This window comes from Mus musculus, chromosome 1 (genome assembly GCF_000001635.26).
Source record: "Mus musculus strain C57BL/6J chromosome 1, GRCm38.p6 C57BL/6J".
NCBI classification, from domain to species: domain Eukaryota; kingdom Metazoa; phylum Chordata; class Mammalia; order Rodentia; family Muridae; genus Mus; species Mus musculus.
The window spans coordinates 72,528,797-72,556,736 of NC_000067.6; the positions used below are offsets into that span (position 1 = coordinate 72,528,797).

The window sequence follows — 27,940 nt, forward strand, 5'->3', positions numbered from 1 at the left end:
TAGAAACTTTTTTGTTTGTTTGTTTGTTTTCTAGACAGGGTTTCTCTGTATAGCCCTGGCTGTCCTAGAACTCACTTTGTAGACCAGGCTGGCCTCAAACTCAGAAATCCGACTGCCTCTGCCTCCCAAGTGCTGGGATTAAAGGCGTGCGCCATCACTTTCCGGTGAATTAGAAACTTTGAATGGAGGTAGAAACTAAAGGCAGCAATGAAAAATCTGAAGGTGGCAGCCATCTTTACTGGATGAATCTGTATTCTTAAGTCCACAGTGGTGTCTTGCTGCTCCACCATGAAGGGCTTGCTCCCCTACCCTGGTATGTGCGTGGCAAAAAGTTGCAATTGTACCAATCATATTACGATCAACAATTTAGAGTTCCTATAAACACATGAGAGACCATTCATTCGTTAAGGACACATTAGAATACTATGTATACTCTGCATACTGGGACAAGATATCCTGCTGTGAGAGAAGCTTTGCAGAAGACAGGGTGCCATTTCTCTCTGCTTAGATTTTAAGAGACCCCTGTGGACTCTCCCAACAGTGTCATTTGTGAACTGAAACTCAAACCAGGAAGGGATCTTGAGTCATCCAAGACCCAGTCATCTATATACTTCCCCTCGAAGGCAGCCTATTCCGTTTTGCCTAAGTTAGATAGAATGATAGAATAGTATCAAAACCCAAGTTGACGTCTGTGGAAATCCCTCACTGGCCAAGGCACTGGGTTTGTGGCCCTTCTTTTAGACAACATTCAACATTGGATGGCAATGATTTTGGTTTGGTTGGGTTTTTTTGGTTTTTGGCTTTTTTTCTTCCTAAACATTCCTTTTTTTACTTCAATTACCCAGACTGGGGATACATCCACTTGAGCAAGCATTTCATCAGTTAATTTAGAATGTGAAGCATGTGTCAGATACTGGGCTGAGATCTGATGATCTGGTGAAGAAAAAGCACCTACAGGTTGCTTCCTTCCAGGATCTTAGAGTCCTTTCATGACGCTTCCCTTAGACCCAGGCAAGTGTCCCTGGCTTTAGGAGGTTAAGAGCTGTCCCCTCTACAAGCACACTGGTCCACAGAGAAGGAGTCTGCAAGGTTGAGGAACCCTGTGCCTCTTCTAGAAAATGCTCCAATTACCTGGGAACCTGGAGTTCCTGCCCAGATATACAAGAGCCTGCTCCCAGGACCCGCAGGATTTTCTTCTTCATGTCTATGAACTTCCCTCCTAGGCTAGAGGACTAAGGGAAGAAACCACTTCTCAGGGAATGGTATGGGCAGAACTTAAACAAGAGAATCAGAGTAGTCTGAGGCTATCTCCATTGGCTAATGCATAATTCAGACAAATGTAAACATTGTAAATTCATATTCGTTTTCCTGGTTGCTCTGAAGGCACAGTAGTCAGGTTCAGAGGATAGAATGGTTGTATTTAACAGTTCGTTAGCTGGTTTTATTACCTGTAAATATCTTAGCTTACAGTACGTGCGCTTCTACTATCATCATTGCCTAAGATCTGGAAGTTTTCGGTGTGGGTCTATTCGTTGTGTGAGGAGACGGTAATGTAGTAAGCACACAAGGAAATACACAAACAAACTGCCATTCCTAGAAGAATAAATACACTATCTGGTCCTAAACTGCTCTTCTCAATCTCTACCTTTGAGTTCTCAGTGCGTTTGGCAGTTTCCCCTTCCCCTTGTAAAACCTTTATTCTAGTAAAGCTCTGTGAACAGAGCTTTCTGGAAGCTAACCCCAAAGAATACGAAAGGCACCCAAGTTTGTTAAATTCCCCAAAACCTGTTTCCTGCTTTTCCTTAGATCCAAAATATGCAGCCCCTGCCTGCCCTGCTCTGGGCTGCATCCTTGGCCATTAGCCCCATGGCCCTCCAGGCATCCTGCAGCTTCCCGTGGAGCAGGTGGTTTCACTCTTTGAGAAGGCACACTTTCTCTCATCTCTTCTGCTGCTTCCTCTCAAACCTCAACCTTTCAGCCTGAATCTGTTTCTTCTCCCTTGGTCTTCAGCAGCAACAGAGAAGCCTTCCTGACTAATTGGGGGGAAAAAAATAACAAATCCCTGCGAATCCTGCATTCCTGTCTTTCTGAATAGGTATCCACCCCACTGGCTGTTTGGAAACCTGCCTCTTTCTTGTTCAGATAATAAAGACATTCACTCAGGTTCATCATCTGTGTGTTCTTGATCTCGGTCAGACCCTGTGATGTCTGGATTAGGCTGTGACATCCTAGAGGACCGGGCCACATCTAACGTGGATCTCTTAGCCACTGTTCAGCAAAGCAGCAGGTTTAAGTTGGCTCTTAATAAAGACTTTGGAGCTTGAAGCAGAGGGACAGCACTCTGTGCCTAGCGCGTAACACATGCAAGAGAAGCCATCCATGAAAGTCCTCAGCCCTCTGCCAGCCTATGAGCTGGGGCACACTTTAACAAAGCAAGGGAGCACTGTCGTGCACCTGAGAGATAATAGACAGTAACAGAACACTGCCACAGCTATTCTTGTAGTATCTGACTTGGTGTTCAGAGTCACCCTACAAAGCAGGGGATTTTACAAACGAGGAATCTGAGGAAGCACACCATTCGGCCATGTAACTAGTTATTCACTCCAATTAGGGCCATCTGACTTCAGGCAGCCTCAGCTTACCATGTTGCACTATTCTTCCAGGGGGGGGTTGGATAGCATTAGCCACAAGTAGAGAGTAGAGGGCTGTACAAAAGCCCCTAACATATTCCCTCAGGGGCCTTTGAACATGGTCTTTTTGGAACAAATGCCTGAGAGGAGAACAAAATGGCTACTCAGGAACTTTCCAGCATGGTGTCAACAGGTCCTCAAGGCATTGGTTCACACCTTATCTTTCTTTCTCCCAGATCTCCTCCACTGTTCCTCAAATATTCTAAGTCTGCTCACATTTGGATTGGGGGGGGAGTGTTGTTGTTTCAATGGAATGGTTTTTCCCCCCAAATCTGTGCCCTGCTGGGTCCTCCTCATCACTTAAATGACAGCTTGGACGGACAGAGCACTCTTAGGAAGGCTCGTCCAGTTGGTCCCATGGAGTATAGACACACGTGTCTCATCCCTTCCTCTTCCTTCATTCTGAACTCATCTTCCTGTTTGTTCCTGACTTCCTTGTTTTCACTGTGCATCACCATCTGAAATCACCTTGTTTGTCTGCTAGGTCATCTGCCCATTGCTGTGTCCCCACTGGAAGGCCAGCTTCAACACAGCAGAACTCTCCTTTGCTTTGTTCCCTCACGGATGCCTTGTGCACAACACAAGCGAATGGATGCAAAGTCCTCCGTGGAAACCTGCAGGTGTGAATTTAGCAACCCTCCGCTAACCCCTCACCACAATCCTGTAAGCATTGCGAGAAGAGGCCAAATCTTTATTTTTGTCAATCTTTTGGATCCTAGAGTAGTGGCAAACGAGAGCGTGGTGTGTGGGAGGGGAAGTTTTTAGTTCCTTTGTTTGAACATGGAAAAGGCCAAGACATTCAGCTGTTTGGGTGGCAAATCACTCCTCTCTTAGACCAGGTAGACAACTGCTTCACAGTGCTCTCTCTCTCTCTCTCTCTCTCTCTCTCTCTCTCTCTCTCTCTCTCACTTACTTCTCCATCTCCCTCTCTTTCCTTCTCTACGCCCACCTCTCATTTTGCATCTTTCTCTAGAGGACCCCAGCCTCTCTCTCTCTTTTGTCTTCCTTCCTCATTGAAATTCTGTGAAGAAAAGTGAGAAGACGGTGGGAAACCATATTCTCCAATCTAACATGACACATTTCTCTAGTTACCAGTGTAACGCAGTCCCATTAAAACAACTTGGCTCTGACAAGGAATAAAGCCTCCCAAACAAGATAATCTTTAAGAAGTGGCTTGATTTTGTCTGGTCTCAATGCAGACACAGCCCCTCCCATCCTCCCGCATAATAAGAGAACCCATTCCTCTAGTGATGTTAGCTTTTTTTTATTCCAAGTTCCATTTATGACACATAGTAAAGATGATAAACAATGACAAAAGTCCCCAACCATTAATCAGAACTTGTACCACAAGCGGGCATTTCAGAGTTATTGCTAATGGTTTTTTTTTTCCAATAAAATACAGCTTTTCCATGATCAAAAAAAATGTTAATCATATGTTAATCTCTTACAAGGTATTTTCACACTTCTGGGCTCTCCTACCAAGGAAAGATATGGGAAGCAAGTGGTAACTCATGGAAGTTGGAAAAGAGGCCTAAAGGCATAGAGTTATTTGAAGAATACTTCACAGCAGGTGAAATATTATCTCAGCACACGTTCCAAGACTTGCTGTTTTCTAGAGACAAGAGAGCTCTTGCCAGAAGGCGCGTTTCCAACAGCCCCCCATGATACGCACACATGCGCCAGCCCATATGGGAGAGGGAAGAAATAGTTCAGGAAGTTAATAAGCAAAATCACTCTATGTTATGGAAAAGCTGAGGCCCCCTGAATGAGACAAATTCTGATGCAAAGTGAGGCTCATCTTTGCCATCAGCCACAGACCCACACACCTACAGAAGCTTGGTATTAGCAATGGAGCGCTGTGCTGGAAGAAAGGCACTGAACAAGCAGTGTGGACCTCCTCGTCCACCAGCATTGCCTTTGCTGCTTCAGGTTATCATAGTCATAAGGAGGAGGAGCCCAATCTCTGAGATACTTATTCCCTACTTCCTCTCATAATGCCCAGGCTGCTGTCCCAAGGCATCACCAGTCTCTAAGTGCTCTGCCCATTCAGAAACATGGGAAGAAAAATGAATGAAATTGTCAGCTAAGACTGCAGCTCACATTGTAAGCAAGAGCAGGGTTTATCAGGAACACCAGTGTAGCATCCTGCTGCACTGACACCTATCTGTGAAGACCCAAACTGCTGAAGAGGTCTCTGAGGTGAACACAGAGCCCTGCCCACATCCCAGTCAGATGTTCCCTCTGCTGCATCACCAGCCAGACCTGATTCACAGGTGAGCCTTTTCTACCTGGGACTCTTTGTTATGTGTTCTCACAAGTCAGAACTGATGTCAATTAGCATATCTGTCTGGTGGACACCAGGCAGTCAGTGGACTGACAGGAGTGCTGTCTGCAGAGATCTGAATAGACAAGGAAGGGAGAATTTGCCTGACTCTAAAAAAAAAAAAGAAAAGAAAAGAAAAAAAAAACTCTGTTCCATGCCATGGATGTTGAAAGTTTAAGGGGAGGCAAGGGAAGGGGAAAAGATCAAGATTCTTTCACTTAAACTCACTCTGACTTAGAGTATTTGCTTCCAATAAGGAAAAAATCAAGATCACCAAGAAGTGTCTTGGAAAATTGAAGTAGCCTCAAAGAAACAAAGCAAACAAAACCCAAACAGGATTTTTGCACTTCAATCTGTGAGAATAGGAGGCAAGACCATCATCTTGTCACAGCTTCAAGAAAGGAAGAAATCTGAATGTAGAGCTGGATATGGGCTTGGGATGGGGTGTGTGATTCCACTAGCAAGAAACCAGCTAAAAGTGGTTCTTAGCAACAAGCTGGAAGGGCCCTCTGAGGCTCCTATTTCATAGCTTCTGGGGCTTCTGTTCTGAGATGCTGGTAGAAGTTTGAGGGTGAAATTGAAAAGACTTACTTTGGGAGAGGGTACAAAACCAATGTACAACTGAGTTTGTTACCAAACAGACTCCCTGCACCTATTGGTCAGCTTCTCTACAAGAAACATTGAGAAACTTGAAACACTACAGCCCTTGACACTAGACATCGCACAATAGATCCCTGGGGCAAATAATTAAATGGCAATCTGCCCAGCCCGGAGATACCACACACCAAAGCAGGGGAAGCAGGGGGAGGACTCACCTGTTCTGGTCCCTGGAAACAGATGCGGCAGAGGGGAGTTCTCATACCACTGTCCAAGCTACTTCCCAGAGAGTAGCAGTCCTCAGTTTTCTCCTTACAGAATTCATCAGAGGAAGCACTGCTGAGCAGGGAGGCAGGTGGCCCTGTGGCTGGGCCATCCCAGTCATCATCCCCAGAAGGAGGCAAAGGTGGTGGAGGTGGCAGAGGAGGGGTCTCCCTGCCCACCGCTTCTCGGGGGCCCCTCCAGCCTGCCCACCCCCCGGCACCCAGAGCCGGAAGGGTGTTGTTGTTGGCCGCCACACCAGGGAGCTGAGGGTCGCCGTGCATGGGCAGGGGCGCTGGAGGGGGGCGCCTCAGTAGGAAAACCTTCAGGTCATTGAAGAGCATTCGACAGCGGCACTTGAGGAGACCCTGGTGGCGCAACATCTGGGGAGCTGGGGTGCACAGTCCACAGCTGTACCAGCCGCAGCAGCAGCACCACCACCACAGCAGCCCACCCAGGGGCATGAGCATGTGATAGGGAAGCAGAGGACTGGAGAGGGGCAGCTGGAGTCTTTGAAGAGGTGGGTAGGGTGGGGCTTGGGGTCCACAGTGTTCCTGTGTTATGGAGGAACCTTTCTTATTGGCTCTTCTTATAACCCCTCCAAGCAGCAAATAAATTACCCTCTTGGACTGACAACTGTGAGTCAATGATTCTGAACGCTACTAAGGAAATGCAAAGTAAAAAAAGTTTTTCTTGCTCTAGCAGCCCCGCCCCAACCTCAGACTTAGTTCTGGCTGCTGTCTCCTTTCTGTCTTTGACCCCTGAACACTGCTGGGAGTAGGGCAACAGAAGCATCGGGGCTGGGATGCATGACCAATGTCTAATAGTTAAAAGTTCCCAAAGAAAGGGTTGCTAGGTTCTTCTCAATTCTCTAGGCTGTGGTAAATCTCTTTTATATAAAAACGGTGGATATAAATCAAATTTGGAGCAGCTTAGGGAACTCAGCTCAGTAAAGAATTGAGAATTGCACATGAGAGAGAGAGAAAGACAGACTGTCTCAGGTAGTATGAAGTGGTTGGGGAAAGGCAAGATTGGGTGGGGGTAGAAGACGTCCTAATTCTCTTGGGCAGAAAACCAGGACAATTGACCTCCAGCAGCACCAGAGTTGCTTTTAAGAGAGGAATTAGGGGGGCTGGTTGTGGGTGAAATTGGGCAAAGAGCTTCGCCTTGTGCTTCGCCTATGCAGCCAAAAGGCTACACAGAAGAGGTGGGATATAGGGCGGTGGACCGGGAAAGGATGGAGGAAAAAGAGATCCTTAACCCTCGGAGGGCTGCTGCCTTCCAGAGCTTAAGGTCCTGAATAGAGGAAGGGTGTGTGTTTGGGGTTGAGAAGGTGACAGAAGGATCTGAGAAAGGAGGTAGCGAAGAGGGGCTTGTGGGAGGGGAGAGTAAAGGGGAATAGTTACATGATCTCAGCCCCCAGCCCACTCCAGCTGCAGTCTGTAAGTCGGAGGCCCCTCCCCTTGGTTCCATCAAAGGTCCCTTCGGGCGAGGTTCGAGAGCTGGAAAATGGGCAGGTCCGGGCTGGAGAGTGGCTTCGCTTTCTCCTCCTCGTCCTCTTCTGGGTCGCTGTCGCCCTCCTCCTCCTGCTCTGGGTCTGCACGCGCCCGGCGCTGCTGCTGTGGCGGCAGAAGCGACTGCTGGTCTGCGTCCTGGTGTCTCCCAGGCGGGGGCTGCTCCAGCTGGTCCTCTGGCTGCTGCCCGCGGTCCAGCGCGGTCGCGACTCCAGGCTTCATGATCCTCCTCCTCTTCCTTCCCGAGGGGCTGGCCCTGAGCCCCCGCACCCGGGCAGTGCTGCCATGCAACCACAGACGAGGCAGGCGTGGGGGTAGGGGCGGTGGGGAAGTGATGGGGAGAATAAAAAATAAAATAATACTAATGGAACAATTCAGTTCTCGGATAATCAGGAAAGAGTGCTTCTGGTGGGTGGGGGTGGAGGAGGGCGGCTGTCAGGTCCTGTCGACAGCTCTGCCCCCGCTCCCCCCACCTTGGGCGGCCTCGGCCCGCTCTTTGCTCCCACCCCCACGCCGCCCCTCCTTCCTCCGGCTGCCTCTGGCTGGCTAGGCTCGCTTGCTGTTGCTACCTCTCCCAGATGCACCGAGGTAAGGCTTGTTTGCGGTGTAAGCTGAAGGTGGGGAGGAGGAATAGAGACGGTGTGGTCGAGATGGTCAGACAGACGGCACTTGGCTCCAGCTTGGTCCTGGAGACTCCCCAGAACCGTATATAAATATATCTCTTAGAAAAGCCGAAAAGGAAACAAATCAGATTCTAGCCTGCTGCCAGGTGTTGTCTTCCGCGGTTGCTCAGCACCCGCCGCCGCGACTGCTGCCCCCCTGGCTCAGTTCCCAAAGGGGTGGTGCTGGAAGGGAGGTGCCGGGCGGTAGGCTGGCGGTCCGAGGACTGGAAACAACCTTCTTAGAGCGGAGAAGGCACCCAGCTACTCCCACCCGAGCGGCCGTGAAGCCGCTGCTGCGTTCAGCACCTGGGTGAGTGGACAGCTCCCACCCAGACCCCGCGCGTCATGCCAGTGGGGGCCTGACGCAGACGCCGCTGAGGGATGGAGGAGGGAAAGAGCGAGAGACTAGGAGAGAGGGAGCCACAGGAGGAGAGAGAACTGTTTGAAGGAAGAGGAAGAAGATAGGGAGGAACCAGGGGAAAGGGAGGTACGAAGAGAAGGAGGGATTTAGGAGAGGAGGGAGGAGGCAGTGAAGAGTAAAGGAGGCAGAATGGGAACTTGGGTGGTGGAGTGATGCGTGTATTCACTCCAATGTCTTTTCCCAGATAGAAAGAATTCGGGTGGACAGCACCATTCGTAAGCTCCCTGTCCACCGTTCGTCCCTCTCACCGCTTCCCTCAGCACGTATACACCCAATACAGTTTCCTTTTAACCAAAATCTATGATGCTCTTCTTTACACGCACTTAAAGTAGATGTCACTTGGTAGCTTTAGAAAGGATAAAGTTTTGTGACTTCCATATTGAAGCTGGCCCCTGGTGGAGATTAAATCTCTCATGACTTTAGAACTCACGAGAAAAGTGCTTCTTAAACCTTGAAGCATTTTTGCCTTCTAGAATTTAAACTGCAACAAGAAAGGAAATGTCCTCTTTCATCTTCTCTCCTCTCTCCTCCCCCTCCCCCTCCCCTCCCCCTCGACCTCCCCCTCCTCCTCTTCCTTCTCTTCCTCTTCCTTCTCCTCTCTCCCTTCTCTCCCTGACCCTGCATTATGTGTTGGATTCATTTTTATTCTCATATGCCTAAGTCAACCTAATATTCCTAGGCTTGAGGTAAAATACATATTTGTTATATAGCCACCATTACCAGTGTCATCTTTACTTCAAGCTGTTACGTTCTTTCGGCTGTGACTCATAAGAATCCAGGGCAATAATATACCCTCATGCTAACTAAAATCCCTAGCCTTCCCCCATCCGAATTTTCCACAGAGCCACCAGCGAGGAGAGATTGGAAGTTGACTTTAATTTCCTCTGCCCTTTCTTCTTATTTGTACCACTCTACCCATCCTTGTCAAGGCATTTCCAATGAACAGAAGAGTATTCCTAAATGCAGAGACCCAGAGAGAAGGAAGCCCAAAACAAGCTGTATCAATACTTGCTGTTTACAACTGCAGACTTGGGCCATTTGTAATTTAGAATCCCACTCCGCCCCACCCCTGCCACTACTGTTAGGGTCACAGACTTAGAAAACACACTGCAATGAGTCATCTACAGAGCTGGGCTAATTATGCTAATGCACTTAGAAATTCTGATGCTGTAGACAGAGTAGAATGTAAAATCACCACACCAAAATATCACTGGCATGAAAGCTCGCTCAGTGAGTCATAAGGAAGCTGCCCTTTTGTTGGTGTCTCCATGGATATTCATCGCCCTGAGCCCGAGGGAGCGGATGATCTCTAGGTCTTGGCCAACCAAGCATGGCTGCTTGGCTGAATCATGTCCCAGCACCTGACATGGAGGCTGAGAGCCTGCTCAAAGTCAGTATTTGAAAATGATGCTAGAAAAAAAGAAAGAAAGAAAGAAAGAAAGAAAGAAAGAAAGAAAGAAAGAAAGAGAAGGAAGAAAAAGAAAGAAAAGGAAAATGATTCCAGAAAAAAATGATAAAATAAAAAGAAAGAAAAAGAAAATGATGCTTGCTAGGCCACTAAGATGGCTCAGAGGTGAAAGTGCTCGACCCCACGCCTGGCCAGAACTTGATCCTAGGGGTTCCTGGTGGATGGAGAAAACTTCCTGCTGCGACTTTTTCTCTGACTTCCATGTGTATAGCATGACGCACAATGCTCCCCCACATACACACATATAATAAATACAATAAAAACAATGCCAATGTTTTAATAACAATAAAACAATGCTTATATTATTGATACTTGCGTGAACACTGCTGCAGAATAAACTTTATTAGAAAGCACCTGTGTTCTGCACTACCCTGCATCTCTGCCTCTGGTGATATAAAACTGACCTCATCACGTGCTTGAGTCCCTCTGTATAACTCAGACGTCCTTGCACGGACCAGTATTTGTATTTTCAGCAGGAACATACTGTGCAGCACTCAAAGACCAGCAGGTGATCAGGGAAAAGACCTAAGGGATCAACGGCCTTTTTTCAATGAAACTGCATATTTCTCCCCTTCAATGTAAACATGACTGAGTACATGTCCCATTTAATTTGAGTTTTAAGGTTTTATAACTATGAAATACTAATTTCTGCTGTGTTGTGCGGTGAACTGGAACAGGAAATAGAAAGGCCACATCTGGAGCCTGCATTCAGAACTGTAGAGATGGGTGATGGCCAAAAGAAGACTGTCTTGTCCCACCCTGCTGGTGCAAGTGAAAGATTTCCGTAACTAGAAAGCTACTAATAATGGAAGGACAATTGGATTGTCTATAGAAAGACAGAATTTTGTGGATTCTGTTTAGAATGTAATACGAATCCTGCAGAACATCTTACTGAATTAGGCTCCCACTATGTTAGTGTTGAATCATGAGCCTCAAGAGGAAAAACAACCATAAAGAAAATGTTAAATCAATGGGTCTCCATTTAAACACTCAGAAAACATTTACTGAACACCAATCATAGGTAAGGAATGGTGTTGGGAGATACGGGAACACACAAATGAATTGGTTAGAGCTGAATCCTCGAGAGTCTCATGTCAGAAACACAGGAATAATGATAATGTGAGGCACACAATAAGTGCTATCAAAGTATAAAAAGTTGTAGGAGGGTTCAGACTAGGGAGGTAATGCCTACAGTTCAGCAGCAATTAGGAGAGGTGGGAAGAGTTTGGGGGAGTTAGGGATCAGTGCCAGAGTTCTGGGAAAGCCTTTTTCAAGAGATGACATTCAAGCTGAGTTAAAAGACATAGAATTCAGAAGAAGGAAGCCGTTCTTGGCCTCAGGAACACAGAATACGTCAGCCCTTCCACTCGGTTAGGCTGCCTAGAAGGTGCTTAGAGGCAAGTAACTGAAAGTACAGGCAAGAGGATGGGTGGAGCCAGTGTCTAGAAGGTTCTAAATGCCCCTCTGTGAGATTTATTCATTGACCAGGTTCTTGTTTTAATGGCTTTAAAGATTTGGAACTGAAGGTGAAGGGCGAAAATAAACTTTATCCCTGAGCAGGTTAATTAACTGGATGGGATTTCATTGCTAACAGGTAGGAAGCAATCAATATTTTTCATTTCACGCCAGAAAGTTCTCAGCTCCTTTAATAGATTTATTCCCTTAAATGAGGATGTTTTCAGATATATTTCATTACATACAAAGATGCTGGGGTCATCTGAATTTCAAGAACAGTGAAGGAATGAGAGATTGAAAGAATAGGTTTAGGAAGAAATATTAGGACACTTAGACATACAGCCTGACTCATTCCAGAGGCTGTTGTACTTAATTCTCTAAACAGGGAGGCTCTAAGGGATTCCAAGCCAGCCGCTATTGCTCTTATTTGCCTAGACAGAGTGTGCCAAAGACTGAGGAGGCTTTACAGGCATTAGAGAGCTCCGAGCTCGAGATCACACAGCCAAGTCTTATACATAATTCATCTGTCTTCTAATCTTTCCTACAATTTGCTTTCCCAAATTTTGCAGTATCTCCATTGGCCAGCTTCAAATGCATGGACCCTGAAGAATAGCTGCAGAATTTCTATTAATATGCAAATTATTAGTATCTATTCTATACCGAACCAGACACCCTCTTCATAGGTACTTAGACTACTCATTTAAAAATAGGAACTCTTGGGGCCAGGATAATGACATAGTAGGTAAAGTGTGTATTTCATAAGCCTAACAACCTGAGTTGAACCCCTGGGGCCCATGTCAAGGTGGAAAGAGAAAGCCAAGTCCACAAAGTCATCCTCTGGTGTGCGTGCATGTGCTGGGTCACATATGTACCAACATGTTACTCATGCACACAGAAGGCAGGGAGGAAGAATAAATTAAGAAACTCTCTGGGCTGGAGGGAAGGACCCGTGGTTTAAAGCATGTTGCTCCTGCAAAGGACCTGGCCTCAGTTCCCTGCACTCACATGGTGACTTACAAGTATCTATAGCTCCAGTGCCAAGGGACACAGCACCTTCTTCTGACCTCCACAGGCACCGTGCATGCACATGAAAACGCACATACAAACACGTAGCACAACACTCATACACATGAAATATATAAATCTTAAAAAAAAATAAAAGAAAAACAGACAAAGTCTTACTGAGCGTGGTGGCATACATTTGTAATACCAGCACCCAGGAAGCTGAGGCAGGATTGTTAGTTCAAGGCCATCCAGGGCTACACAGTACAATCCTGTCAGGAAAAAAGGAGGAAGGAAGGAAGGAAAGAAAGAAGGAAGCAGGAGGAAAGGGGAGGGATGAAAGGGGTATTTCCAAATTACTAAAAACAAACTTCTTGGGGATCATCCTAGGGACATACATTTTGGCAAGTGTCCTACCAAAGCTATTTTTTTAATGGAAGGATTTCACTATAGCCCAGGCTGAACTTAAACCCATTATTGTAAGCTGGCCTGCCTGCCTCAACTCTTTATCTTTCTGCCTCAGCTTTCCAAGTTTTGGGATGACATATTTGAACCAGTATACCTGACTTTAGTTTTCCCCCTTATTCTTATTATCTCTTAAATAATAGACTTCATCTTCAAATTCTGACTTGAAAAAAGCAGCCTATGTTCATGGGTTGGTGAGTGTCGAGGGTGAAATTCTACAAGGAGCCATACTGAACCTGGAGTCTAGCAATATAATTTAGCTTTTAGTTAAATTTCCAGGAGCCATGTGGAATCTTTTATATTTGTCTGTTTTACTATATTGTATGTCAAGAGATAGTTCAGAATTCAAGCAGACTTATGGTAGAGAATGACCCTCATCTCCTAAGATTCATTGCCTTGTGTGGATGGACCTAGTGACTGGCTCTTTTTAAAGTTTTTTTTTTCCATTTTTTATTAGGTATTTAGCTCATTTACATTTCCAATGCTATACCAAAAGTCCCCCATATCCACCCACCCCCACTCCCCTGCCCACCCACTCCCCCTTTTTGGCCCTGGTGTTCCCCTGTACTGGGGCATATAAAGTTTGCAAGTCCAATGGGCCTCTCTTTCCAGTGATGGCCGACTAGGCCATCTTTTGATATATATGCAGCTAGAGTCAAGAGCTCCGGGGTACTGGTTAGTTCATAATGTTGTTCCACCTATAGGGTTGCAGATCCCTTTAGCTCCTTGGCTACTTTCTCTAGCTCCTCCATTGGGAGCCCTATGATCCATCCATTAGCTGACTGTGAGCATCCACTTCTGTGTTTGCTAGGCCCCGGCATAGTCTCACAAGAGACAGCTACATCTGGGTCCTTTCGATAAAATCTTGCTAGTGTATGCAATGGTGTCAGCGTTTGGATGCTGATTATGGGGTGGATCCCTGGATATGGCAGTCTCTACATGGTCCATCCTTTCATCTCAGCTCCAAACTTTGTCTCTGTAACTCCTTCCATGGGTGTTTTGTTCCCAAATCTAAGGAGGGGCATAGTGTCCACACTTCAGTCTTCATTCTTCTTGAGTTTCATGTGTTTAGCAAATTATATCTTATATCTTGGGTATCCTAGGTTTGGGGCTAATATCCACTTATCAGTGAGTACATATTGTGTGAGTTTCTTTGTGAATGTGTTACCTCACTCGGGATGATGCCCTCCAGGTCCATCCATTTGGCTAGGAATTTCATAAATTCATTCTTTTTAATAGCTGAGTAGTACTCCATTGTGTAGATGTACCACATTTTCTGTATCCATTCCTCTGTTGAGGGGCATCTAGGTTCTTTCCAGCTTCTGGCTATTATAAATAAGGCTGCTATGAACATAGTGGAGCATGTGTCCTTCTTACCAGTTGGGGCATCTTCTGGATATATGCCCAGGAGAGGTATTGCTGGATCCTCCGGTAGTACTATGTCCAATTTTCTGAGGAACCGCCAGACTGATTTCCAGAGTGGTTGTACAAGCCTGCACTCCCACCAACAATGGAGGAGTGTTCCTCTTTCTCCACATCCACGCCAGCATCTGCTGTCACCTGAATTTTTGATCTTAGCCATTCTGACTGGTGTGAGGTGGAATCTCAGGGTTGTTTTGATTTGCATTTCCCTGATGATTAAGGATGTTGAACATTTTTTCAGGTGTTTCTCTGCCATTCGGTATTCCTCAGGTGAGAATTCTTTGTTCAGTTCTGAGCCCCATTTTTTAATGGGGTTATTTGATTTTCTGAAGTCCACCTTCTTGAGTTCTTTATATATGTTGGATATTAGTCCCCTATCTGATTTAGGATAGGTAAAGATCCTTTCCCAATCTGTTGGTGGTCTTTTTGTCTTATTGACGGTGTCTTTTGCCTTGCAGAAACTTTGGAGTTTCATTAGGTCCCATTTGTCAATTCTCGATCTTACAGCACAAGCCATTGCTGTTCTGTTCAGGAATTTTTCCCCTGTGCCCATATCTTCAAGGCTTTTCCCCACTTTCTCCTCTATAAGTTTCAGTGTCTCTGGTTTTATGTGAAGTTCCTTGATCCACTTAGATTTGACCTTAGTACAAGGAGATAAGTATGGATCGATTCGCATTCTTCTACACCATAACAACCAGTTGTGCCAGCACCAATTGTTGAAAATGCTGTCTTTCTTCCACTGGATGGTTTTAGCTCCCTTGTCGAAGATCAAGTGACCATAGGTGTGTGGGTTCATTTCTGGGTCTTCAATTCTATTCCATTGGTCTACTTGTCTGTCTCTATACCAGTACCATGCAGTTTTTATCACAATTGCTCTGTAGTAAAGCTTTAGGTCTGGCATGGTGATTCCGCCAGAAGTTCTTTTATCCTTGAGAAGACTTTTTGCTATCCTAGGTTTTTTGTTATTCCAGACAAATTTGCAAATTGCTCCTTCCAATTCGTTGAAGAATTGAGTTGGAATTTTGATGGGGATTGCATTGAATCTGTAGATTGCTTTTGGCAAGATAGCCATTTTTACAATGTTGATCCTGCCAATCCATGAGCATGGGAGATCTTTCCATCTTCTGAGATCTTCCTTAATTTCTTTCTTCAGAGATTTGAAGTTTTTATCATACAGATCTTTCACTTCCTTAGTTAGAGTCACGCCAAGATATTTTATATTATTTGTGACTATTGAGAAGGGTGTTGTTTCCCTAATTTCTTTCTCAGCCTGTTTATTCTTTGTATAGAGAAAGGCCATTGACTTGTTTGAGTTTATTTTATATCCAGCTACTTCACCGAAGCTGTTTATCAGGTTTAGGAGTTCTCTGGTAGAATTTTTAGGGTCACTTATATATACTATCATATCATCTGCAAAAAGTGATATTTTGACTTCCTCTTTTCCAATTTGTATCCCCTTGATCTCCTTTTGTTGTCGAATTGCTCTGGCTAATACTTCAAGTACTATGTTGAAAAGGTAGGGAGAAAGTGGGCAGCCTTGTCTAGTCCCTGATTTTAGTGGGATTGCTTCCAGCTTCTCTCCATTTACTTTGATGTTGGCTACTGGTTTGCTGTAGATTGTTTTTATCATGTTTAGGTATGGGCCTTGAATTCCTGATCTTTCCAACACTTTTATCATGAATGGGTGTTGGATCTTGTCAAATGCTTTTTCTGCATCTAACGAGATGATCATGTGGTTTTTGTCTTTGAGTTTGTTTATATAATGGATTACATTGATGGATTTTCGTATATTAAACCACCCCTGCATCCCTGGAATAAAACCTACTTGGTCAGGATGGATGATTGCTTTAATGTGTTCTTGGATTCGGTTAGCAAGAATTTTATTGAGGATTTTTGCATCGATATTCATAAGAGAAATTGGTCTGAAGTTCTCTATCTTTGTTGGGTCTTTCTGTGGTTTAGGTATTAGAGTAATAGTGGCTTCATAAAATGAGTTGGGTAGAGTACCTTCTACTTCTATTTTGTGAAATAGTTTGTGCAGAACTGGAATTAGATCTTCTTTGAAGGTCTGATAGAACTCTGCACTAAACCCATCTGGTCCTGGGCTTTTTTTGGTTGGGAGACTATTAATAACTGCTTCTATTTCTTTAGGTGATATGGGACTGTTTAGATGGTCAACTTGATCCTGATTCAACTTTGGTACCTGGTATCTGTCCAGAAATTTGTCCATTTCGTCCAGGTTTTCCAGTTTTGTTGAGTATAGCCTTTTGTAGAAGGATCTGATGGTGTTTTGGATTTCTTCAGGATCTGTTGTTATGTCTCCCTTTTCATTTCTGATTTTGTTAATTAGGATTTTGTCCCTGTGCCCTTTAGTGAGTCTAGCTAAGGGTTTATCTATCTTGTTGATTTTCTCAAAGAACCAACTCCTCGTTTGGTTAATTCTTTGAATAGTTCTTCTTGTTTCCACTTGGTTGATTTCACCCCTGAGTTTGATTATTTCCTGCCGTCTACTCCTCTTGGGTGAATTTGCTTCCTTTTTTTCTAGGGCTTTTAGATGTGTTGTCAAGCTGCTAGTATGTGCTGTCTCCCGTTTCTTCTTGGAGGCACTCAGAGCTATGAGTTTCCCTCTTAGAAATGCTTTCATTGTGTCCCATAGGTTTGGGTACGTTGTGGCTTCATTTTCATTAAACTCTAAAAAGTCTTTAATTTCTTTCTTTATTCCTTCCTTGACCAAGGTATCATTGAGAAGAGTGTTATTCAGTTTCCACGTGAATGTTGGCTTTCCATTATTTATGTTGTTATTGAAGATCAGTCTTAGGCCATGGTGGTCTGATAGGATACATGGGACAATTTCAATATTTTTGTATCTATTGAGGCCTGTTTTGTGACCAATTATATGGTCAATTTTGGAGAAGGTCCCGTGAGGTGCTGAGAAGAAGGTATATCCTTTTGTTTTAGGATAAAATGTTCTGTAGATATCTGTCAGGTCCATTTGTTTCATAACTTCTGTTAGTTTCACTGTGTCCCTGTTTAGTTTCTGTTTCCACGATCTGTCCTTTGAAGAAAGTGGTGTGTTGAAGTCTCCCACTATTATTGTGTGAGGTGCAATGTATGCTTTGAGCTTTACTAAAGTGTCTCTAATGAATGTGGCTGCCCTTGCATTTGGTGTGTAGATATTCAGAATTGAGAGTTCCTCTTGGAGGATTTTACCTTTGATGAGTATGAAGTGTCCCTCCTTGTCTTTTTTGATAACTTTGGGTTGGAAGTCGATTTTATCAGATATTAAAATGGCTACTCCAGCTTGTTTCTTCAGTCCATTTGCTTGGAAAATTGTTTTCCAGCCTTTCACTCTGAGGTAGTGTCTGTCTTTTTCCCTGAGATGGGTTTCCTGTAAGCAGCAGAATGTTGGGTCCTGTTTGTGTAGCCAGTCTGTTAGTCTATGTCTTTTTATTGGGGAATTGAGTCCATTGATATTAAGAGATATTAAGGAAAAGTAATTGTTGCTTCCTTTTATTTTTGTTGTTAGAGTTGGCATTCTGTTCTTGTGGCTGTCTTCTTTTTGGTTTGTTGAATGATTACTTTCTTGGTTGTTCTAGGGCGTGATTTCCGTCCTTGTATTGCTTCTTTTCTGTTATTATCCTTTGAAGGGCTGGATTCGTGGAAAGATATTGTGTGAATTTGTTTTTGTCGTGGAATACTTTGGTTTCTCCATCTATGGTAATTGAGAGTTTGGCCGGGTATAGTAGCCTGGGCTGGCATTTGTGTTCTCTTAGTGTCTGTATAACATCTGTCCAGGCTCTTCTGGCTTTCATAGTCTCTGGTGAAAAGTCTGGTGTAATTCTGATAGGCCTTCCTTTATATGTTACTTGACCTTTCTCCCTTACTGCTTTTAATATTCTATCTTTATTTAGTGCATTTGTTGTTCTGATTATTATGTGTCGGGAGGAATTTCTTTTCTGGTCCAGTCTATTTGGAGTTCTGTAGGCTTCTTGTATGATCATGGGCATCTCTTTTTTTATGTTTGGGAAGTTTTCTTCTATTATTTTGTTGAAGATATTAGCTGGCCCTTTAAGTTGAAAATCTTCATTCTCATCAATTCCTATTATCCGTAGGTTTGGTCTTCTCATTGTGTCCTGGATTACTTGGATGTTTTGAGTTAGGATCCTTTTGCATTTTGTATTTTCTTTGACTGTTGTGTCGATGCTCTCTATGGAATCTTCTGCACTTGAGATTCTCTCTTCCATTTCTTGTATTCTGTTGCTGATGCTCGCATCTATGGTTCCAGATCTCTTTCCTAGGGTTTCTATCTCCAGCGTTGCCTCGCTTTGGGTTTTCTTTATTGTGTCTACTTCCCCTTTTAGTTCTAGTATGGTTTTGTTCATTTCCATCACATTGTTTGGATGTGTTTTCCTGTTTTTCTTTAATGATTTCTACCTGTTTGGCTGTGTTTTCCTGCTTTTCTTTAAGGGCCTGTAACTCTTTAGCAGTGCTCTCCTGTAATTCTTTAAGTGACTTATGAAAGTCCTTCTTGATGTCCTCTATCATCATCATGAGAAATGTTTTTAAATCTGGGTCTAGATTTTCGGTTGTGTTGGGGTGCCCAGGACTAGGTGGGGTGGGAGTGCTGCGTTCTGATGATGGTGAGTGGTCTTGATTTCTGTTAGTAGGATTCTTAGGTTTGCCTTTCGCCATCTGGTAATCTCTGAAGCTAGCTGTTTTAGTTGTCACTGTTAAGAGCTTGTTCTTCAGGTGACTCTGTTAGCCTCTATAAGCAGACCTGGAGGGTAGCACTCTCCTTAGTTTCAGTGGGCAGAGTATTCTCTGCAGGCAAGCTCTCTTCTTGCAGGGCAGGTACCCAGATATCTGGTGTTCGAACCAGACTCCTGGCAGAAGTTGTGTTCCACTCACTAGAGGACTTAGGATCTCCTGTGGAATCCTGTGTGGGCCCTTGCGGGTGTCAGGAGACTCTGCTGGCAAGGTAGCCCGGGACTCGAGTGGAGCGGAAGGGGTTTGTGCCCCAGATCAAGCCCGGGTAGCCTGCTTCCCTATGTACAGCAGTCTCAGGTTTCGCGCGATTGGATTGGGGCAGGCGCTATGTTCCACTCACCAGAGGCCTTAGGATCCCGTGGGGAGTCCCGTGTGGGCCCTTGCGGGTGTTGGGCAAGACTCTGCTGGCAAGGTAGCCCGGGGCTCGAGTCGAGCGGAAGGGACTTGTGCCCCAGATCAGGCCCTGGTAGCCTGCTTCCCTATGTACAGCAGTCTCAGGTTCCGCATGATTGGATTGGGGCAGGCGCTGTGTTCCACTCACCAGAGGCCTTAGGATCCCGTGGGGAGTCCCGTGTGGGCCCTTTAAAGTTTTTACTACACGTAAAAAGGGAGGGTTATCACTTCAGAGATCAGAGCACACAGACTGATTTCAGGAAGCAGGAGTTGATGCAGAGGCCATGGAGGGATGTTACATAACTGGCTTGCTTCCTCTGACTTGCTCAGCTTGCCTTCCTTCCTTCCTTCCTTCCTTCCTTCCTTCCTTCCTTCCTTCCTTCCTTCCTTCCTTCCTTCCTCTCTCTCTCTCTTTCTCTTTCTCTCTCTCTCTCTTTCTTTTTCCTTTCTTCCTTTCTCTCTCTCTTTCTTCCTTTCTTCCTCTCTCTCTTTCTTTCTTTCTTTCTTTCTTTCTTTCTTTCTTTCTTTCTTTCTTCCTTTCTCTCTCTTTCTTTCTTTCTTCCTCTCTTTCTTTCTCTCTTAGATTTATTTTTATTTATTTGAGTACACTGTAGCTGTCTTCAGACACACCAGAAGAGGGCATCAGATCCCATTAAAGATGGTTGTGAGCTACCATGTGGTTGCTGGGAATTGAACTCAGGACCTCTGGAAGAGCAGTCAGCCCTCTTAACCATTGAACCATCTCTCCAGCCCCAGACTGACTTACTATTGTTACACTTACTCTGTCTCATCTCACTTCGTGTAACTCAGCTGTTGGTTACAGCTATGGCAGGGCATTACGGTAAGAAACAGAAAGCATCTTCTAGCCAACAACCGGTGAACAGCCAAGTTGACCGTGGACTGAATCCTGCCAGCCACCCTGTAAGTGAACTTGGAAATGGATCATTTCCCTACTGTGCTTTGATATGATGTCAGAATTGCCCCACATCTTTACAAACATTCATGAGGAGTGTGGGTCAAAGGAGGCATTTGAGCTAAGCCTCTCTAAGCTGTAGAAACCTTTAGACAAACAGAGCTGATCAAGCTGTCTAAACTGTCACTGCTCACCTCCAACACATGCAGAGGTCATCCCCCCACCCCACTCCATCTCTCTCCATCAGACTCCATTTTTAAACAGCACCTTGGAAGGAGAGAGAATGTTAAGGAGAAGCTCCCACTGACTCTGACAATAGAGAACAAGTCCCAGATGGCTAAGATCCCACGAGCAGGGGGTAGCAGTGCTGTTTTCTCCATGTCCCCTTTTGGACTTGAGATTTCAAGGGCAGAGTTTGTGGTTGTTCTTATTTTTTGATGCTATGCGCATAGTTGGTGGTGCATAGTTGGTCCTCAATAAATATTTGTTTAATGGTTTGTGCCCTTCATCACCACACTCATCATCACTGTAAGCATAGTTCTCTTTTGTGCATGCATCATAAGAATCCCCAGCTACACTGAGGCCTCATCTCAACCAATATTCTTTTTTTTAACCTTTTTTTAATAGGATATTTTGCTTATTTATCAACCAATATTCTTAACCTCCTCCTTCAGGTTTTGCCGCCAAACCACAGACAAAGACTAATTTGAAATGGAATTTAATTTCTGGTCCTTTTCCTGCTCTTCATTCATTTCATCCTATCCCATCTTTCTGAATGAATTTCCAGTGAACAGAAAAGTGTCCCTAAATGAGAGTAAAATATCGAGTTTGGGAATAATTTATTATGTAACAAGTGATAACTTATAGATAAAGACATTTGGTATTAGTCGACGTGCCCAGGTTTTAGACCTTGACCTTGGACAATGCTCAGACAGGTGGTCTGTCTCTAATCTTTCCAAACCCTGACTCTCAGCAGCAAGCACAGAGCTAAGCTCTCACCTTTCAACTCTCAGCCTCTGTGATGAGAGCTAGCTTGTCTCCTGTGTGACTTCACATTATCTCCAGACACAAGTACAAAGTAATTTTCAAATCATTATCAGCAAGAAGCAACGTAGTGAAATAATAAAAAAAAAAGTGTTCAATAGAGATTTGCTTGTTTACAAGATTAAGTCTACACTATTCCCAGAGACAGCAATATAATAGAGAGGAAGACATCTATGACCTCATATAGTTTATAGCTTAGTGAGAAAAAGAGACAAGTGAGCAAAATGAGTAGAATAAGCTAATTTCCTCTAGTAGTAAGTGCTATAAAGAACATAAACAGAGACATGTGATAGGGGATGACTCAGTGGTATGTGACTCAGTGGTATGTGTGTTGATGGGGAAAATCGAAACCATCTCCAAGTGTAAATGCAAGCATGGAGAAGAGACCAGTAAAGAGAATCTGAGGCCGAGAGCAGGCAGCAAGCAAAGACAGCCATGTTGGCACATCATGAGCAATAGCAAGTTGGCTGGTTGGAGGCCAGGTGATTTGGAAGGGAGAAAGGATGAATTGCAAGCACAGTGCAAGAGCCCTGTGTAATGTCATTTGGTAATGGGGAGTGAGTTTAATTCCATAGGAGCATGGAAGCCATCGAGGATTAAAACCAATGGATGGTGAGAGGATGTGGTACCCATCTAAGAGATCACTCGGGTTGCTGACCAAGCTATGAGCTAGAAGTGGGCAGAATGGAAACATGGATACTATGTATCAGAATGACCCTAGTGATTGGCTAAACCAGGCCTTCCATTTCTCAATCTGCAAAATAGTTATTTGGGAACAGAAAAGAAATGTGGCCCTTTCTGGCTTCATCATTCCACGGTCCTCGTGTGGACCTGCATCTGAGCCAAGTTCTTCCCTGTGAATGGAAAATAAGTCTCTAGTTTCTGACTCACCACATGGCATGGTCATCTGATGATCAGCTTAGCATTGTTTTTACCTTCCTCTCTAAGGCTCCTCCCTGGTGCCTGGAACCACCTAGATGGCCTCTTCTCCTTGCTCTCTCCACGGCTTTGAACTGTCTTTCGGGGTTTCTAGTTTGGTGATGGTTCTGGGGAGATGACACAGGCCAACCTGCTTCATCTCAGCACTAGTCCTGTAGCTCACCTCCTGTGCCCACAAATGGTTTCAGCCCTTCTGAGCTCCTTCTGGGAAGGCAAATGGTATCATGAAATATTCAGGGAGCCTTCAGTGGACATGCCAAAAGGAACCTGCTTCCCAACTGTACTGAGGGAATGGCCGCCTGCTCAGTCAGACTGGTAGGAGAAAGTTAGTTGGTGTTTCCCAAGGCTCTTTTCCTGACTGGTCCACTCCACACACTGTCTCAGAACACAGGGACTTTTGCTCTGCATGGGGAAAACCAGACCATAGCCCACTAGCATCCTACAAACTTGTTTGAGTCACATGTTACGACTATGCATGGGATTACAGGTGTCTGAGAGGTATATATACTTCAGCATTCATAGCCTTCAATCAGAATATAATCTGATTTTACGTCAGGCCTCCCAGCTCACAGGTGAACAGCGATACGCACCCACATGCTTTAAACTTTAGCCATGTACATATAACCCATTTTAACAGAGGGACCACTTAATGCAGTGTTGCTTTAAAAAGAGCTTTTTAAAATGGCTATCCAATGTGCACATGTAGATCGATAGCCAGACAGATAGAAGTATTGATTTTTTAAAGATACAGAACAATAATAAAACCTTGAATTTATATACCTTCCCCTCTTGGGGGGACTCACAATGTATGTCTCTTTTCCCTATGTAGAAAGTACCCACCTGTGCAAGAGATTGGAAATAGTTAACATTAAAAAACACTAGTAGTGGTCTATCACATGCTAATTTAGGCACTTGACAGATTTTGATCATCTAACTTATAAACCATCTAAGGTCATGAAGACTTGGGTTCTATCAGTTTTAACAGGAGTTTGTGCTATACCAATGCATGCTATGTGACTATGATCTAAATTACATTGCTTAAAGGGTGTTTTTTTTTTGTTGTTGTTGTTGTTGGTTTTTTTTTTTTTGTTTTTGTTTTTGTTTTAATTGTAGCAGTAACTGTGTCTTTGGCATTTTACCTGTTTGGCTTAGCTAATTACTGAAATCAAAAGCTATTACATGGATGTTGGTTAGAAATCCATTAAGTTATCCACTTAAGATTCATGCACTGCATATCAGTAAATACCTCAGGGTAACAACGTTGCTGTTTAGATCCAGGATTCAGGCTTATAAACAAGTCCAGAGTTGTAGGGTAAGCCTAGTATGTGAGACCCGTCTCAGAACTCTGTTGGTTCAAGTGAAGGGGGATGTTGAGCCTTGACTTTGGTAATTGTGAATTTTGTCATTTTAGTCACTTTATTTAATGTCTGTCTGTTGTTTCCTCATTTGCAAACAAAATGAGCCAACCCCACAGAGCTTGATAAAGATTAAATGAGAAAATGAATGCAGAGCCTTTGCATGGTGTCTGGCACATGACACTCACTAACAGCTAGCTTTTTCCATTATGGCTACGGCTACCCTGACCCCTGGCACTGACACAGCCGGAGACCACTCAATGCTCAGCATCATTTATAGGTCACAACTTTCGTTTCCCAGAAATCTGCAAAAGCAAAAATGATCACAGGTAATCAGAGCCCTAACTAATGATCTGTAATGTCCTAACTTAGCCAGCTGCATCCTCAACGTCCAGACCAGGAATTTTAGAATTTCAACTCCTCAGCAAGGCATTGTTTCTTCAAAATTTCTCAGCAAACAGCATAGCCTCTTTTCCTTGCCACCTGTCTCATCTGAGTATGCCACCCTGCCTCCCCTTTTGTATTGTAGAGATGCTACTTCCCAGCCATTTTAGAAATCATCTCGCTTCACATAACCTATTATACTTACGTACATTAAAAAAGTTGCCTAGCCAATATTCTTCTCCAGTAGACTTCCATGGGGTATGTGGGTGAGTAGGAAGTATATGTGCATGTGTGCATGTGTGGGTGTGTGCGTGTGTGGGTGTGTGCGTGTGTGGGTGTGTGCGTGTGTGAGTGTGTGCGTGTGTGAGTGTGTGAGTGGGTGTGTGCGTGTGTGGGTGTGTGCGTGTGTGGGTGTGTGCGTGTGTGGGTGTGTGCGTGTGTGGGTGTGTGCGTGTGTGGGTGTGTGCGTGTGTGGGTGTGTGCGTGTGTGGGTGTGTGCGTGTGTGGGTGTGTGAGTGGGTGTGTGCGTGTGTGGGTGTGTGCGTGTGTGGGTGTGTGCGTGTGTGGGTGTGTGCGTGTGTGGGTGTGTGCATGTGTGGGTGTGTGCGTGTGTGGGTGTGTGGGTGTGTGGGTGTGTGCGTGTGTGGGTGTGTGCGTGTGTGGGTGTGTGCATGTGTGGGTGTGAGTGTGTGTGTACAAGGCATACTCAGGCATGCTCTTGGCCTCTCAGAGTCTTACTTTCTCTATGAAAAGAAAATGGGACTATTCATCCCTATGACAGAGGTTGTAAGAAAAAGAAACAAGGACACACATATCACATACTTACTTTGCACAATGCATAAAGAAAAGCATGGGCTAGTGCTAAATGCAGTCTGCAGCAGACTCCTTTCTTGGAAAGTCTGTGGTCCTCCTGATCAGGAAAAATCCATATTAGTTAAAAAAAAAAGAAAAAAACAAAACAAAACAAAACAAAACAAACCATGTGTCCTCCAAAATGAACTTCTCTGCATTTTCATTAAGATTTGGTTCTGAGGCTGCCTCGGCTTGTGGAATTTTCATATTTGTGAAATTCAGGAACATTACCTCTTCCAGACAGACATAATGGCTGTAATAAGCAGGGAAGCCTCTGTTCTAATAAACAAGAAACTATGGCTGACAATAAATGCATAAACATGCTAGCTAGCAACCCCTCTCATAGCATATAACCCAGCATATAACCCACAAATGCCTGCACATGTGGGATCAGGCATTCTGATCTAATTAATAGATACGTGCATATGTCAGTAATGGGACCATCTTCATTGTCTTTAAAATTGAAAGTATCATCTTTTTCACTTCAGAAAAGTAAACCACTCCAGCTACTCTTGTCTTCTGTGTAATCTGCTTAAACTTGGGTTTCATAGTAACGATGTGTGATTATTATACAAAATGCCTTGAGATCATATGAATACCGACCTCAGTATGTAGGTAGGTTGTTTCCAAACTTAGTTACAAGGATTTGGTTTGTCCATCCTTGGGATATGACAGTAGTGATAGAGGACTGAAGGAAGAAGGCAGCTAGCATTAACAAACAACCTTAAACCAACAGGCTGTCCTTGTTGAGCTAGAAAGGAGGGAAACCACACAGGGAGACAATGACCCAAATGGAGCTCTGTCCTGTTTTCAGGAGGACTGGTGCTTACCTTCCATAACAGAAGCCATTCCCACTCTCACTTCCCTGGAGAAGGCCGCAAAACTATTTTCAGCAAATAGTGGCCACAGTTAATTCCCTGGCCAAGATCAGAAATCTTTGAGGTCCTGTCTATAAATATTTTTCTAAAGATTACTTTATAAACTTTTCTTATTCTTCTTATGTCTTTATTGTAGCAACAATAGGTATGATTGCTTATTAATCTTTTCTTAACTCCTTTCTTCGTGTAATAATGGCTCTCATGAATACCCCTTGCTTTTCTACCCTCCTCTCATCTTTCCAAAGTTATAGCTTCCAAGAAGTTTCTTTGATGAAGAAACAAGGAAAGCAATTAGCCCAGTGGCTAGAGACACAGGCTCATAATTCAGAAAGACTTGATTGTTATCTTGGTCACTGTTTTAGTCGGGATAAGTCATGTTTTGCTGTAGCAACAAATAGCACTACATTTCTCACCTTTAAGAAAAGATTTATTTATATATTTTGTGTATATGAGTACACTGATGCTGTCTTCAGACACACACCAGAAAAGGGCATTGTATCCTACTACAGATGGTTGTGAGACACCGTGTGGTTGCTGAGATTTGAACTCAGGACCTCTGGAAGAGCATCCAGTGCTCTTAACCTCTGAGCTATCTCTCCAGTCCCCATTTTTCACTTTTTAATCACAATAAAATTCACTTGGTTTTACATCACATCAGTGAAAGTTCAAGCAACTATAAGGATGAAGCTCTCATGTAGTGGCTCAGCAAGCCAACATTTTCCTAATCCATGGCACCTCCATGTAACACGTATTACCATTATTATGCACAAGGATCAAGCACTAAACATCGTATGCCAGTTTTTAAATTTGTCATCCCAGAATTACCTTATCTGTTGAAAGTCATAATATGTTGACCAAGCCAGTCTCAAGACACTAATTTCATGGAAAATGTAATGAGAATTAAGAACGTTGGTGGTCACTGCTTGTGATTGCCATGATTACAAGCTTTTTGATCTTGGGCAAACTGCTTAGTTCCTGTCTATAAAATGGGAAAATCAGTAGTGTCTCCACGATAGTTGAAATGAAATAAACTAAGTACCCAGAGTGCTTGGTGTGGTACCTTGCACACTGCAAGCACACAAGAAGAAGTAAGCGCTGTTATCAAATACAGAATATTTACACACTCCTTGCTTACTTAGAAGATAGGAAAATGCCGGGCAGTGGTGGCGCACACCTTTAATCCCAGCACTTGGGAGGCAGAGGCAGGCGGATTTCTGAGTTTGAGGCCAGCCTGATCTACAGAATGAGTTCCAGGACAGCCAGGCTACACAGAGAAACCCTGTCTCGAAAAACAAAACCAAAAACCAAACCAAACCAAACCAAAACAAACAACCCCCCCCCCCCCAAAAAAAGGAAAAGGATAGGAAGATGTGACTATTAGGGCTTAAAAGGAAAGGCAAAAGATCCACCCTTAAATCCATCATTTTAACTACTGGGCATCCACAAAGGGCCAGGTCCTAAAAGTCAGGTATGAGTAGCTATTCCTTTCTTTTTATTAATAATAATAATTATTATTGATTATGAGTTTCATATCATGTACCCCTATCCCACTCATCTCTCATCCCCTCATATCTGCCCTTTTCCCTTACAATGTTCCCTCAAATTAACATACATACATACACACACACACACACCAGCAACAAACTCAAATAATAGGAAACATCTCATGGTGGAAGCCATAGTACATCACAGTGCGTCCCACAGTAGATCCCTCTGTCCGCACATCTTCACTTGTAAGTGTTCATTGCAATGAGTCACTGATCTGGCTTCTGTGACACCATAAATATTGGATGCTCATTGAGACTTCCAGTTATCCTGCTATTGCCCTGTGCCCTGGAGATCCTGCAGCTTAGGACCAGCAGGCTTGGCTCTTTCATGTGTCCCAACCCTTTGCAGATGATATAGATTTGGGGGCGGGCCAACTCAAAGCCCCGCTTCTGGGCCTGGGGGCATAGCTGAATTGGTCAGCCTGCTGGCTATCCCTTATCTGCACCACCAGGGCTTGTTCTCCAGCATTTCTCTGGCTAGGCCACCCAGTGCCACTGTCATCAAGAGGAAGGATCAGCCCTCCTGCTGTCATGCCCTTGGGACTGACTCACCCCACACCACACCTCCAGGGCCAGCTCCACTGTGCT

General features: G+C 44.2%; 2 protein-coding genes across 4 annotated transcripts in view; one reads left to right on the plus strand and one right to left on the minus strand.

Annotated features, from left to right (window-relative positions):
* The window catches only part of Marchf4 (membrane associated ring-CH-type finger 4), a 110,048-nt gene extending 101,685 nt beyond the window's left edge, over positions 1 to 8,363 (minus strand). The window contains exon 1 of one of the 2 annotated variants that reach the window (NM_001045533.2): positions 5,829 to 8,363. In NM_001045533.2, the coding sequence (NP_001038998.1) occupies positions 5,829 to 6,341 (513 nt within the window). In that variant the 5' untranslated portion in view covers positions 6,342 to 8,363. The remainder of the gene's footprint in view (positions 1 to 5,828) is intronic. The other variant, XM_006496112.4, reaches the window with a different exon arrangement.
* Positions 7,899 to 27,940, plus strand: part of Smarcal1 (SWI/SNF related matrix associated, actin dependent regulator of chromatin, subfamily a-like 1) — a 100,096-nt gene continuing 80,054 nt past the window's right edge. Inside the window, exon 1 of one of the 2 annotated variants that reach the window (XM_006496141.4) lies at positions 7,899 to 7,973. The gene's annotated coding sequence lies outside the window, so the exon portion shown is untranslated. Of the gene's footprint in view, positions 7,974 to 8,060; positions 8,358 to 27,940 lie in introns of those variants that run through there. The other variant, XM_006496143.4, reaches the window with a different exon arrangement.